The sequence below is a fragment of the Gymnodraco acuticeps genome, unplaced genomic scaffold (assembly GCF_902827175.1).
Source record: "Gymnodraco acuticeps unplaced genomic scaffold, fGymAcu1.1, whole genome shotgun sequence".
Classification (NCBI taxonomy): domain Eukaryota; kingdom Metazoa; phylum Chordata; class Actinopteri; order Perciformes; family Bathydraconidae; genus Gymnodraco; species Gymnodraco acuticeps.
The window spans coordinates 146,923-160,805 of record NW_022990929.1 but is presented as its reverse complement, the minus strand read 5'-3'; the positions used below and the strand labels follow the sequence as shown (position 1 = coordinate 160,805).

General features: G+C 41.2%; 1 protein-coding gene across 1 annotated transcript; it reads right to left on the bottom strand.

Annotated features, from left to right (window-relative positions):
• Window positions 1-10,349: 10,349 nt before the first annotated feature.
• LOC117558165 (putative nuclease HARBI1) lies at window positions 10,350-13,108 on the bottom strand. The gene is made up of 3 exons (XM_034234185.1): window positions 12,924-13,108; window positions 11,644-12,519; window positions 10,350-11,220 (listed from the first exon to the last, which is right to left on the bottom strand). Exons 1-3 carry the CDS (start codon window positions 13,053-13,055, stop codon window positions 11,041-11,043), a joined length of 1,188 nt encoding a protein of 395 aa, XP_034090076.1. The 5' UTR covers window positions 13,056-13,108; the 3' UTR covers window positions 10,350-11,040.
• Between the last annotated feature and the right edge of the window lie 775 nt (window positions 13,109-13,883).

Below are 13,883 nucleotides of genomic sequence, written 5' to 3'. Positions count from 1 at the left end.
CTCAGCGGCAGTGCAAATGTGTTACATATTATTCAAATGTAAAAATAATGTAAAATGATACTGCCTTTATCAAAGTTTTGCTTGAAATGTCTGATCTACCTGTGATAGAAGCTGTGATAACACAAAGAGGTTTAACAGTCACAACACATATTTATTTAACTTACAATCTCAATGTTAGTAGATCACAATAGATGTTATTGTTTTTCTCAAATTGATTGAAGAGATATTGTCGATTATTTTATTTTCCTTCAAATTAATCACTTGAAATGAACATACTGTGATGAATAAAAGCAAACTGCTTATACAAGTATTGCTGGTGTCAGGCTTTAATATTTAGTCAGGTGATCCTCACATATATATAGTACCTAAGGTTGTCATTAACAAGACTAAAGGGGCTTTCACACAGTAGCTGAGATATTTTAGTCTAAACCAAAGTGGAGCAGAATCAAGAGAACCATTTTGTCATCCCTAGAGCCATAACTAACAAACAGTGTAAGGAGAGAGGGGGGATAAAGTACAATGAATGTCCCCAGCCAGACTTAAATTGGGTACATCAATATTAAAGAGGCCCTATTATGCTCATTCTCAAGTTCATATTTTTATTTTATGGCTCTACTGTGACATGTTTACATGCTTTCAGAAAGTGCTTTTTTTCTCATACTGCCTGTGCTGATGCAGACTGTGATTGGTCAACCGCGTAGTGATGTCACGCCCCTTAGCTTATCTCGTACAATGTGTTGGAGCAGTAGCCAATAGAAGTGTTACAGAGTGATGTCACTATGTTACGGAGGTAAACAAAGGAGACCAATGGAGGGGTTTCAGGCAGGGGGGGAGGGGGGATTGTGTGCGAGAGAAACTCCCTCTGGAGGGAACATATGGATGTTAGCCTTTGCAGACCATTTACATGCACAACAACCTATATTTCGATCTGAGTTGTTTTGATGTAACGATAGTATTTATTGCCAAGAATACACAGATGAATGTAATGTTGTTTGGCGATTAGACCGGGTTGTGCGATAGTATCATTCGGGAGGGGAAAAACAAGCCGATAAAAATCCCCCTCGGGTCTAGACACTGGTGGTGGAGGCATGAAGGGATTGATGGAAGTCGGTCTGAAGGGGAGTGGTTACAGCTTGACGTGAACCCTGGGCTTTTGGGAATAAACACGAAAGTGATAGGGTTCGCTGGGGAGTGAACGCCCCTGATCGCTGATTGGGAGGAAAGGGAGCCAAACCCAAAAAGTATAATAGGGTTTCTTTAAATTACATGCGTTTTGGCCCTGAAAACTGCAAGTACTTTTTAAAATTAGTGACTTGCACCACCTGCTGAGGTTTCATTATGATTTAGGAGATGATAAATGCAGAAATGATCAAGTCACATAACCATTTTCCTTGAAGGCCCAATTAAGCATAATCTGACTCCCACATAGTCATAATCAGGAGTACACCCCCTCTCGCTCCCTCCGCTCCTCCTCTGCTGGTCTGCTGACCGTCCCCACCCCACGCCTCGTCACCATGGGTGCTCGGGCTTTTAGCTGCACTGCTCCCAGACTCTGGAACTCCCTCCCCCCGCACATCCGACAGTCAGACACAATCACGATATTCAAATCCAAATTAAAAACCCACCTTTTCAAATCTGCTTACTCACTGTAGTGCTCCCCATTATATGTTTCTTTTGTGTCTACTTGACTGTCTCCTCCATGATTTCCTGTTTGTGTTTTTATCATGTTCTGTTGCCTATTAGCGTTTATTTTTCTTATTTTTTTAACAAACGTACGGTGTCCTTGGGTGTCATGAAAGGCGCCTAAAAATAAAATGTATTATTATTATTATTATAATGAACTTTTGAGTTGTGCAACTCAAACTATTTACTTTCCCCTTGAGGCACTAAAAAGTTTGTGTTTCAATGTCTACGTCTTAATTTAAACCACTGCCTTGCGTGACACTTTCATGGCATCTAAAAGCATGAAATACCTCCTGAGGAAAATCTGCTACATCAAGGGACTGTGTGACTAAAAGTGTCAAAACAAGCCAGAGAGTCAATACTGGATTATATAACTGCTCAGGCTTTAAGTGAAAGATAATTTTGGCACAGTGTTGTTTAAATGAACGTTTTTTATACAAAGAGGGTCATTTCAAGAAGCGATGAAGTCACAACTTATCCACATTAACTAATTTGTCATATAACAAAGACAGTGGGGCTTCACACAGACTCAAATGTGCATGTTCTCATAACTCACATCTAGTGCCTCAAAGGAAAATGAAGCAGAATCCACTTAAGAAATCATTACTAATTCATAGGTCTCCCTCCTGAAATGTATCTCATTACTGCTTCCTTTGTCTCACAGCTAAAGTGCTGCTCTGAAACAAGGAAAACAGGAAAACATGACGCAGATTATTGCTGATCATACTATACTCAGAATAAAGGATAAATGTATAAAAAGCTGCCGTGTAGGAATGAGCTCAAGCTGTGTCTTTGGTTGAAAAGCACATCTGGTGACAATCACTCGTCTTTGTTCAGATTTTTCTTTATTGTGAAATCACAAATATTCACAGATGATAATTGTAAAAAAGTGTGTTACTATTATACATAACATTTTCAGATATTAAAACACAGAAAAAAACATGTTGTTGGTATGAAAATAAAGTATTTTTCTTTAGATAATGTTAACTATGAATGAACTTGACACATATATATACATATATATATATATATATATATATTGTGTTTAATGAAATGCTACAGCATTTTCTTCGCTTTAAAAAAAGGTCACAATATGCGCAGGAAATAATGTTGTTTCACATACAGTCTCACATTTTTAAGGTCACAGTAAGTCAGAAGTCACTTACTGTCACGATCTGTCTTTATGGTGTCTTGTCTTGTCTTGTTTCATGTTTTATGTTGAAAGGTCTTCACTTCCTGTCTTGCCTGTTTCTGTCTGCGTTGTGTCTTGTTTAAATCTGTCTGTGGTTCCCGGTCGTTAGTTTCCCTGGTGTGTCTAATTTACCCGATTGTGTTCACCTGGTGTCCCTGTGTTTTCTCCTCCCTCCTCACCTGTGTCTTGTTTCTGTGATTAGTCTTGTGTGTATTTAAGTTCTGGTTTTTCTGTCTGTCTTTGTCGGTTCGTCTTTTGTCATGACTTGTTCGTCGGTGAGTGTTCTGTTTTGTCGTTGTTATCACCTAGCCTTGAAATAAAGGAATTGTCACTTTATTCTGCATTTGGGTCCTACCTGCTTCACACACCGTGACACTTACATGTAAAAAGGATTCCATGGCTCAATAAAAAATCCTACAAAGTTCAGTGAGGAAATAAAACATTCTCTGATAATTGGTTCTCTAAACATTTTTATAAATACTTTTCTTTTGAACACAGTTGCCTTTATGGACTGCTGCTGCAATATACTGTTTAATCCCACAGAGCTTTATAGCAGATCTCAGCAGTATATCAGCAGTTCATCAAAATCAGAATCAGAAACAGGTTTATTACCAGGTAATACACGTACGAGGAATCATGGTGTATTATGTCAGTCCACGTCATTTAAAGAGGATATATTATGCTCATTGTCAGCGTGTGAGAGAGAAACTGCCTCTGGAAAGGGACATTTGGATGTGTAGCCTTTGCAGACCATTTACATGAACACAAATCTATAACACACACCAGGAAGGGAAAAAACAGAGAAGCATAATAGAGCCTCTTTTAAGTAGTATGACAATGGCGACACCAGTGACATCATTAATAGTTTCTTGATTGATGATGTAGGTCATCACTGAAGAGCCTGAGCACCAAGGGTTAAAGGGATCACATTTTGTTGAAGGCACATTTTTGTTTTTAAAGGAATACTTCACCTCTAAAATGCCCATTAACTCACCCCGTGTTACCTTGTACTGGCACAGTAAACAAGGCATTAGAAAAAGGAGTGATTGCGATAGATTGAGGTAAATGAGGAGCAAATATATTTCACCACATCTGCTTACAATCTTTCACACGTCTCATTACATTCGCAGAAGCATGCATTTTCACATAGGACATTTTAAGCACATTTTAAGCATATAAAGAAGTTTTAATGAGCATTTTGTGTCCTGTGGCTCTCTGTTTCATTCTGTTTCTAATTCTGCTTCTGTGAACACCACAGTCGGTGACTCAGAACAATGTGGTCTGGAAAACCCTTTCAGTTTTACTCCTTTTACTGTTGATGTTGTTCGTGAAGTCTTAACCAAGCTAGATCCTAAAAAGCCGGCTGGTCCGGACAACGTAAAACCTTTCTTTTTAAAGATAGCTGCAGATTTTATTGCTCCACCTCTTACTACTCTTTTTAACCTCTCCCTCAGCACGAACAAAATCCCAAAAGTATGGAAGTCAGCGTATGTCCTGCCACTACTAAAAGGAGGGGAGGCCACCTTATTAAACAATTATAGACCCATCTCTAAATTGTCAGTTCTGGCTAAGGTTCTTGAACGCCTAGTGAGTGAACAAGTAAAGGAGTTTTTATGTACAAATGACATCCTGTCTAAACATCAGTCAGGCTTCAGAAAGCAACATAGCACCATCACTGCCACAATGAAAGTGGTGAATGACATTACGAGTATTTTAGATAATAAGCAGAGTTGTGCAGCTCTAGTTGTTGACCTATCTAAAGCTTTTGATACCGTCGATCATCGCATTTTGAAGCAGAGGCTAGTCAGTATTGGCTTATCCAGCCAAGCAGTAGGGTGGTTTGTGAACTACCTCTCTGAAAGGTCCCAATGTGTTCAGTTTGATGGGCTGTCTTCTGAGTGGTTAAACATCACTAATGGTGTACCACAAGGTTCAGTTTTAGGTCCGCTATTATTCTCTATCTATATTAATAGTTTAGGTGAAAATGTCGAAGGAGCAACCTTACATTTGTATGCGGACGATACCGTGATGTATTGTGCAGGTCCCTCGATTAAGGAGGCTGGTGTTAAATTACAGGCTGTTTTTAACATTATTCAGGCTCAGCTCTCTGAGCTTAAGCTTCTTTTAAATGTGGATAAAACCAAGGTAATGCTCTTTTCTAAAGCTAAAGCTAAAAATACACCGGAGACTGCTTTGGATATTGTAACTACGCAAGGAATACAACTTGAAGTGGTTACCTGTTACAAATACCTGGGTATCTGGCTTGATGATTGTCTCACTTTTAAATTTCATGTAAATAACCTGCTTAAAAAGCTGAGGGTTAGGCTAGGTTTCTTTTACAGAAATAAGTCCTGTTTCTCGCTTGAGGCCAGGAAAAGGCTAGTCACTGTGATCTTTTTACCTGTGCTGGACTATGGTGATTTGTTATATATGAATGCACCTGCCAATTACCTGAGCAAGTTAGATGCTGCGTATCACAGTGCACTGAGATTTTTGATAAATTGTAAAGCACTTACGCATCACTGTACCCTGTATACCAAGGCGGTTTTGCCATCACTTACTGTACGGAGGCTCAGTCACTGGTACTTTTTCATTTACAAAGCCATGTTGGATAAACTACCATCTTATATCTGCTCCCTGATCTCTCGGCGAATTGAAAGTACTTATTGCCTGAGATCGCATGCTGTGGTTTTATTAAATGTGCCAAGTGCTAGGACTGTCTTAGGGAAGAAAGCTTTTAGATGTGCAGCTCCACTAACATGGAACAGTCTGCAAAAAGAATGGAAAATTACCAAGCTAGTACTACTACATGTTTTTAAAGCTCGGTTGGATGCTACAAAATCAGATGCTGTTGGTACCTGTACATGTGGTTAGATATGTAAATTGTAATCCCTGTACATCTTTCTGTATGATGTCCTTTTGTTGTTCTGTTGTTTATGTTTTTATGTCTTCTTGTGGAACCTACTGCTGCAGGTCTCCCTTGAAAAAGAGATCATTGATCTCAATGGGATTTTACCTGGATAAATAAAGGTTTTGAATTGAAAAGTGTTTAACAATAAGGATTAATCATCCAATTGACTTCAAGTCATCGAAACTTTTCTCCGTTTTTGGATTCTGTGAGAAAATAAAAGTTTTCTTTAAGAATTCAACATAGTTTGAGTATTTTATACACAGATGGTCAATGTTTTGGGGGTGAAGTATTACTTTTAAAGGTCCCCTATTATACTGTTTTTCATCAATATATTATAGGTCTCAGATATATACAAAACATGTCTCTGAAGTGTTTGGCTCGAAATATCAAACAGATTGTGCATTGTAGCATCCCATAAACCCCTCTGTTACAGCCCTGTTTCAAAAGTGCTGATTCTCTGTCTGTTACTTTAGATCAGGGGTGGGGAACCTTTTTCCTCTCAAGGGCCATTTCAATTTTTTCAACATCCTACGAGGGCCGTACAAATAATTGACCTTTGCTTAAAAAACCTAAAATGAAAATGTCAGAATGCATGCATGTGCACGGTTGTGGCATGACCACCAAAACAGAAAGATATTGGACACAAGATGTGTGCAAATGTATTTAGTTTCCTATCTATGTGAACATGATTTAAGTGGGGCGGGGGGGAACCCACATTTTCTTTTAAATATTGAAGTTAAAAGCATCAATCTGGTGCACTTTGAGAGCAACATGAGGAGATCTATGGATACATCTCTCAACACCCATATGAAACAGAACTGTAAGCAGATTTCTTTTTATTTATGGATATTTTACAAATCACTCTCCTTTCAAACTGTATTCTTGTCTATTAATAACAACTTTTTTTTACTGTCATATAGTATTTTATACCTGTTTACTTTATTCTCTTATTTTTGTATAATTATAATGATCATATAAAGATGTGCCTTTACCTCACTGGTTGGAGAAAAAGCTTCTTATATTCGTTAGCATACCTAGCTAACCAGATGCTAATAACAACAAAGTTATTGACTGTATCCTCCTGGGACCCAGCCCATTGAAAATGTCCACTGTAGTGGACATTTTGTTAACATGCTTCTCCTTTTACTCTTTTGAGCTACTCTATCAATCCCTGATGTGCTGTACAGAGGACATCCTGGTCTTTCCAGTGATATGTCATTGGTTAAAATTGCATGCTGGGAAGTTCCTCTTTCTTTTCATCCAAAATGGCTGGCATACGAAAAACAAAATTGTATAGAAGCAGGAGGAGAAGTCAAATATTGTTGAATAATTGTCATTTTTACCATGAAAATCATATATATTCTTGTTTAACATGTGAGGAACTATAGGCTATAATTAGTTCTGAAAGCAATTAAATAATTCAAGTTTTCAAATAACAGCCCTTTTATAAATGTACATTCTAGTGGACGTCAGGACCGTCTTCATGGACTTTATGACTCAATATTGTTGCAGGAGACGGAACTGAAGCAGACATTTTCTGTACCAGATAGTTCAGGGAGATTAACATGTTGAGCTCTCAGATGATGAGAGAGATGAGGCTTTCACTCCTGGGATAGAAGAGGGTCAAGAAGAAGGGGGGGAAAGATGCAGGATGCTCCATGAGCGCACAGATAGATACATAGAGACAGATAGGGACGAGCTGGAAAGACATGGCCCCCTGTGGGCCAAGAGTAGCACGTATGTCTTATTGTTGTTTTTATTTTAAGTGGAGCCATGAAAAATGAGAATTGCCTCAGGAATGCAAGCATTGTTTCTATGAGCATGGTCAAATGGAGACCACATCCATAAAACTAGTCAAGATGACCCTACAGCCCGTGCTGACTGGAGTCCAATGAGGTACTTTCCCAGTACATTGACTACAAAGTCTTTGAAGATCTGGAAAGATTCACCAAAAAACAAGCTAGCTTTGTATTGACCAAATAAACAGCAATGTTCAGATCAATTACTTATTCATGTTTTAAATAAAGGTGAATGTATTATTGTATTAATATCACTCTATAACCATAATACGTTACATAGTATATCTGTTAATTTTGGCTGTCTTTTCAAACTAATATGGTCCCGACGTCCTCTACAGTGGACATACTGTAACATTTTAAAAATAAAATAAAATAAAAAAAGTCCAAATTGCAAGATGTTTTTTTAACCCTAAATAGGTAGGAAATCACAAAAACAAGGAAATTGGAAGACACTTTTTTTCCTCGGGTCCCAGAAGGGTATGATCAGTATGACAGATGAACAGATCGCCACTGGGCTTTCAACTAAAGACACAGCCACGCAAAAACTGTGGCATGTGTACTGCACCTTATGGGTACTGCAATTTGTGGAAGTGGCGTTCTGGTGCTCGCAACCGGCAGAACTGCACCCCTATCAGACGAGACATATACCACGTGATGACACTTAGGCTCGTGTTGTGTTCAAGGACCCTGACCTTGGCCAGGAAAAATAGGCACTCGCTTGTTTAATTTTTTTGCGATCTAGATTTCTTTAATTTAGGCCCAATCCCAAACCACTCCCTCGACCCTACCCCTCCGTGATGGAGTGAACTCCGTCTGTAGCCACACTCGCAGCTCAACGAGGCTCCCTCCTGTCAGATAGAGGGAGTAAATACAGCAGCAAGCTTTGTGACGGCCTCCCCTCTCTCCGGCAGAAACAGGAAATGCCGTAACTGTATGTAACAACGATTTCAGATCAGCATCTCTTAGACAAAAAGTTTAAATTAATAACTCAAATACAACTCCAAACATCTTTCATTGTGTTTCAAAGCTCTTTTAGTTTTAAACCTGATGTTTACAAGCTTCTTAGTTTTTGCAACGGTCTGTAAATATACACAACTTTATAATAAAATGCACACATTTACCTTTTTCTAGACTAAACACAGGTATTATCCTCAGTTAAAAACACATGAGGTTATCATGAGGCTGTTAACATCGGAATTTATCAGTGGATGTTTGCTGGAACTACTTGTAAACAGCGTGTTTCCTGACGGACACACACAGCGTGACTCCGGTCAGGTAGAGACCGGTCTCAAGTCAGCACCGCTGCAGACTCGCTGTTTGAGGGCTTGATAGCCCACTCCCCCTCCACACTCGTTGCTTTGGAACAGCCCTCAATATGGCGGACCCTCCGCGTGAACGCGCAAACGGAGGGGTAGGGTGTAGGGGGCGGTTTGGGAATGGGCCTTAATCTTTTATTTGTGTGTTTATGGCCCATTCCCAAACCGCCCCCTACACCCTACCCCTCCGTTTGCGCGTTCACGCGAAGGGTCCGCCATATTGAGGGCTGGTCCAAAGCAACCAGGGCGGAGGCGTAGTGGGTTATAAAAGCCTCCGACAGCGAGTTTGCATGGATGCAGGCTTGATAATCTCACTCCACAGGTGTGCAACCGTTTTTCGGGCATGGAGGAAACAACGTCATACAAATGTGAGTTCCATGTGGTTATTTTTTTAAACGATAAATAATACGTTGCCTTAACTAAAACATGCCTTTGTGAACATGTATTTATAAATCTACACGTGTTAATTTGATTTGCTAAGATTACATTAGATTTTTATTTTGAAGATGTACAAATCTAAATCGGAATCAAACTAACAACACATGTGTCAATTCATGTATCCATTCACTTACGAAATTGGTTTAAACTTAAGTGTGATTTGTAATTTCAGGGACTGGTAAAAACCAAGGCACTTATTGCTTTAAGAATGGAAAAGGATGACCTGTTCTGCAAAAAACGCAATGCTGCCAAAGAAGCATGGGAGTGAGTTATGCACTCAATTCATATTTTGTGCAATGAAAGTAATGAATGTGCACTGTGGGTCATTGCCTTAACACCAATATATATTGTTTAAATATTCTATGATAACAGGTCAATCATTAAGGAACTGGACCTTGGGCAACATGTGTCTCACAAACAGGCCTCCAAGAAATGGGAGAACCTAAAAATGAAATACAAGGTAAATGGTGTATTGTTATTGTAAAACATGTTTGTTTTTGAAAAAGCTGAACAAAGATTTCTAACATGCATTTGTTTGCAATAGGAACTTAAAAGGCCAAGGACTGGAACAGGGACTGATCAGGGGGAAGAAACCCCTGCAACATGGCCCTTCTTCATGGCCATGGATGAGGCCATAGGTGCAAGGCCTTCAATTGGTCCTCCTGTCCTTGTTGCCTCAGCCTTGGCAAACCCCACAATCCTCTTTGATCCGGAGGCTGCTTCCTGCTCCTCTTCCTCCCCCCCCCCAAATGTGGCTGATGATCCAGACCCCTCACCACCCTCATCACTGTCTGAGGCTGGAACCACCCAGCAGCCCCCCCCCCCCCCAAAAAAGAAAAGGTGCTGGAGTGCCTAGAACGCGAGGCAGAAAAAGAGGACGAATGCCACAGAGAAATAATGCAGCACTCAGATACATTTCTAACCCTGTTCGAATAAATGGTCGACAATGTGATTTATTTTTTCCCCCCCACCATTGGCCATTTCTATGTTGATTATTGATGTTACTTAAAAGACTTGTTTTTGTTCGCTTGTATTATTTATTTGGAAGACAATAAACCTAATTTAACGTACTGTCCTTCATGTCTTCAATATTGTATGGGATATAGTAAATACAGGTAGACGGGTGATGAAGGTGACATTGCGTTTGCTTGATTGTTAGATGGCTACATTGTTCTGTGTGGGTTTCATAATGTAGAAGGAAACGTTTTGCACAAAGTAATGTTGTGCACGGAACTAAAGTGTTTTTTCCAAAGTCTGAAGATTAACCCTGAATATCAGCATTTTAAATAAAGATATACCTATGAAGCGCACAGACATAAGGCATTAAAATATACATGACATTTACGGTCTTAATTGCTCATGTCAAACCATTTGCAGAGTTTCACTCAAAAACAAAAGTGATTGTATTAGAAGACCTGTGTTCATTTTCTGAACCTTTGCTCTGTGCTCGTGATTGAATGATCCAAGAGGTAAGGACATTTGTCTCCAATTTGGGATTATGCAGAAAGACAATTCAGGAAAACCAAGTTTGAAATCAACGGTGCACAGGTTTATTTTATTTCACCTCTTTTCTCTAAAGTGAGAAGTGGAGCTCGCTAAAACAAACAAAATTAAATCAGGTATGTGTGCACATCATTTCAAAAACACAAGTTAACAGACAACCACGTTTTGCCAAAAAAACACACAAAAAAACAAAGTTCATTAGATGTAATCGTGCTCTCTCAGGTGTGGTGCCATTTGGACAGGAGCAGAGAGTTGTGCAGCAATCCTGTCCCTTAGGTGGTGTCCAGGACTTTCCTGTCCACATGCTGCGGCAGGAGGAGGACTCTGGTCCCCATCTTCAGGGGGGAAGGCTTCAGCATCCTCAAGGACATCGTTCATGTCTGTAGAGGAAACTTCTGTGTAGCTATGCAGTGGGAGTCACCGACTCAGGAAGGAGACACGGGAAGAGCAGTAGCTTTGATGTCAAACACATGATGGTTTATTTGGAGTTAACGGCCGGAGGATTCACATCACAAGTCCAAGAGTCAGAGGTTCTGACTTCACGGTAGAGTTGCCACGTCAATTCTGAAGAACTCTACCCCAGACCCATGTATTTAGCTAGTTCAGAGAGGCATCATCAACATGCTGCATAACAAGATAGAATGATAACACCTCTATCAGCTGACGCCAACAGGCAGGAACAGGGAGACAAAACACTGAGAGCACAGCAGCCAAGGTTACAGGTGCCTGTGCTCAGTCAGGACAGTTTGAACTGATACACTGGGTCAAAGTTATGGGCCTTGGAAAATATTCCACAACAATGTCTATGCACAGATTGTACAGAAATGCACAACATGCAATGATGTCAGGGGCAAAGCTTGGACTGACCTCCAGCGCTTTGAAAAGGGTGGCCCTCCAGCGAGCCTTCATCCTTCCAAATGCTCTTTCCACCACAGACCGAGCCCTGGCATGATGCCTGTTGAATCTGGCCTGCACCTGGCCGCGAGGGACCTTGTACGGTGTGAGTAATCCCACTGGTTTTTCCAGGCAGGGATAACCACCGTCCCCAAGGAGGAACCAACCAGCTGGGGGAAACAGTGCCTGGCAGAAGATGGGGCTGTTTCGCAGTACTCTGGCATCATGAACGGAGCCTGGATAGCCGATGAAGACATCCAGGAATCTCCCAGTTGAGTCACAGATGGCCTGCATCTGGATGGAAGGAAACAGCTTGTAATTGATGTACTCCTTGTGGTACTCGTTTCCTGGAGGTTTGATGCGAATATGGCATCCATCAATCGCACCAGCAGCACGGTGAAATGCAGGACTCTTTGCAAGCTGACAGAAGCCATCTGCAATCTCTGGCAGCTCATCTGCGGCTGGCAGGGAAATGAGGGTCTTCAGGTTGGCCTTTATCTTCCCGGTGACGTGTTTGATGATCCTGTGGACCGTCGATTTGGGAATCCCGAATGCTGAACCCACCACAGAGAGCGATAGTCCATGGGCCAAGCTGTAGAGGAGAACAAGCACCTCGATGTCTTGTCCCCATCCGTGGTCCTTTGGGGAGGAAAGCATCTGCACTAAATACACCACACTGGATCGCTTAACTCTAAAGTCCTTCTTTAGACAGGCTTTAGGGTTGGCATACACGGCGATAATTGGGGCAGTAGCATTGAGCTGCATGTAAAGACCTTTGCCCCCCTGTAAAAGACAAACACAGGATTGTTCAATAACCACACACACACACACACACACACACACACACACACACACACACACACACACACACACACACACACACACACACACACACACACACACACACACACACACACACACACACACACAGCTCTGTAAACAATTCTGAGACCAAGTCAAATTAACCTTTCCTTTTTTATTCTATAAACTACTGACAACATTTCTCTGTGTTGGAATTCTACAGACACTATACAGATATACACGTATAGCTTATAAGGAAATAATAAATGAATGTATATCACAATATATCTAAATATCTATTTGTATTACACATACAAAGTTCATAGGCTACTATATAAGAAATAAGGTGAAGATAATTGTTGTATTAGCAATATTGAAATGTTTACCTGCCACTGGAACATCGCTAAAATGCGCCTCAACCTTCTGCGCCTTCTGTTGGATCTTGCCATTGCACCCGCTAACAGGCGACGGATAGCAACGCAGGTCAATGCAGCCGACAGATGTGGGTTGGACACCATGACATCCGTTTCTGTTTCCTGCGGAGAGAGGGGAGGCCGTCCCAAAGCTTGCCGCTTTATTTATACCCTTAACCCTTAATGGAGGGAACTTCATTCAGCTGTGAGTGTGCCTACAGACGGAGTTCACTCCGTCACGGAGGGGGAGGGCCGAGGGAGTGGTTTGGGATTGGGCCTATAAACAGGGCTGCACATAACTGGTGCGCAGGTGCGCATGCGCACCTCGGCCAAAAAAAGAGCACCGGGTCATTTGAAAAAAGGCGCATTTGCGTACCAACATTGAGAGAGAGGGAGAGAGAAGGGAGAAGAGAAAAGAGAGAAGAGAGGAGAGAGAAGAGAGAGAGAAAGATATTTGCGAGTTGCATATGAACTCAGGGCCGGCCCGTCGCACTGGCGTTGATTTTCGCCTAAGGCGCCAGATCTGTGGAGGCGCTGCGCTGGCAGTTCTGGGAGGGAAAAAAATATTTTTGACTGTTGGTGCTCATCCTAATTTTCGGCCTTGATGTAACAACATTCATAATTAAGTAAATGTAACACCCTTTTCACCCCGGTTACACGTTTCATTTGCCCTGTACGATGGGCGCTGTAAGTGATGAAAATGGGGGATGTTGGCTTGTCTGGCGCCCGCAGCTCACAGCCAAAATGCAAGTGAGCGAGGGAGAGAGCACCAGTACCGGAGCTGTTGTTATTAGAATCTGGTGCTAGCTGCGGATATAAGAAGAAGATGTTTCTACAATGATGTGGAGGGAGAGTCCTCTCCAGTCAGACCGAGAGACTGATAACTACAGCTCAGTGAGGTAAAGGACTGAGTGTTTAGATAGTTCACTTTAG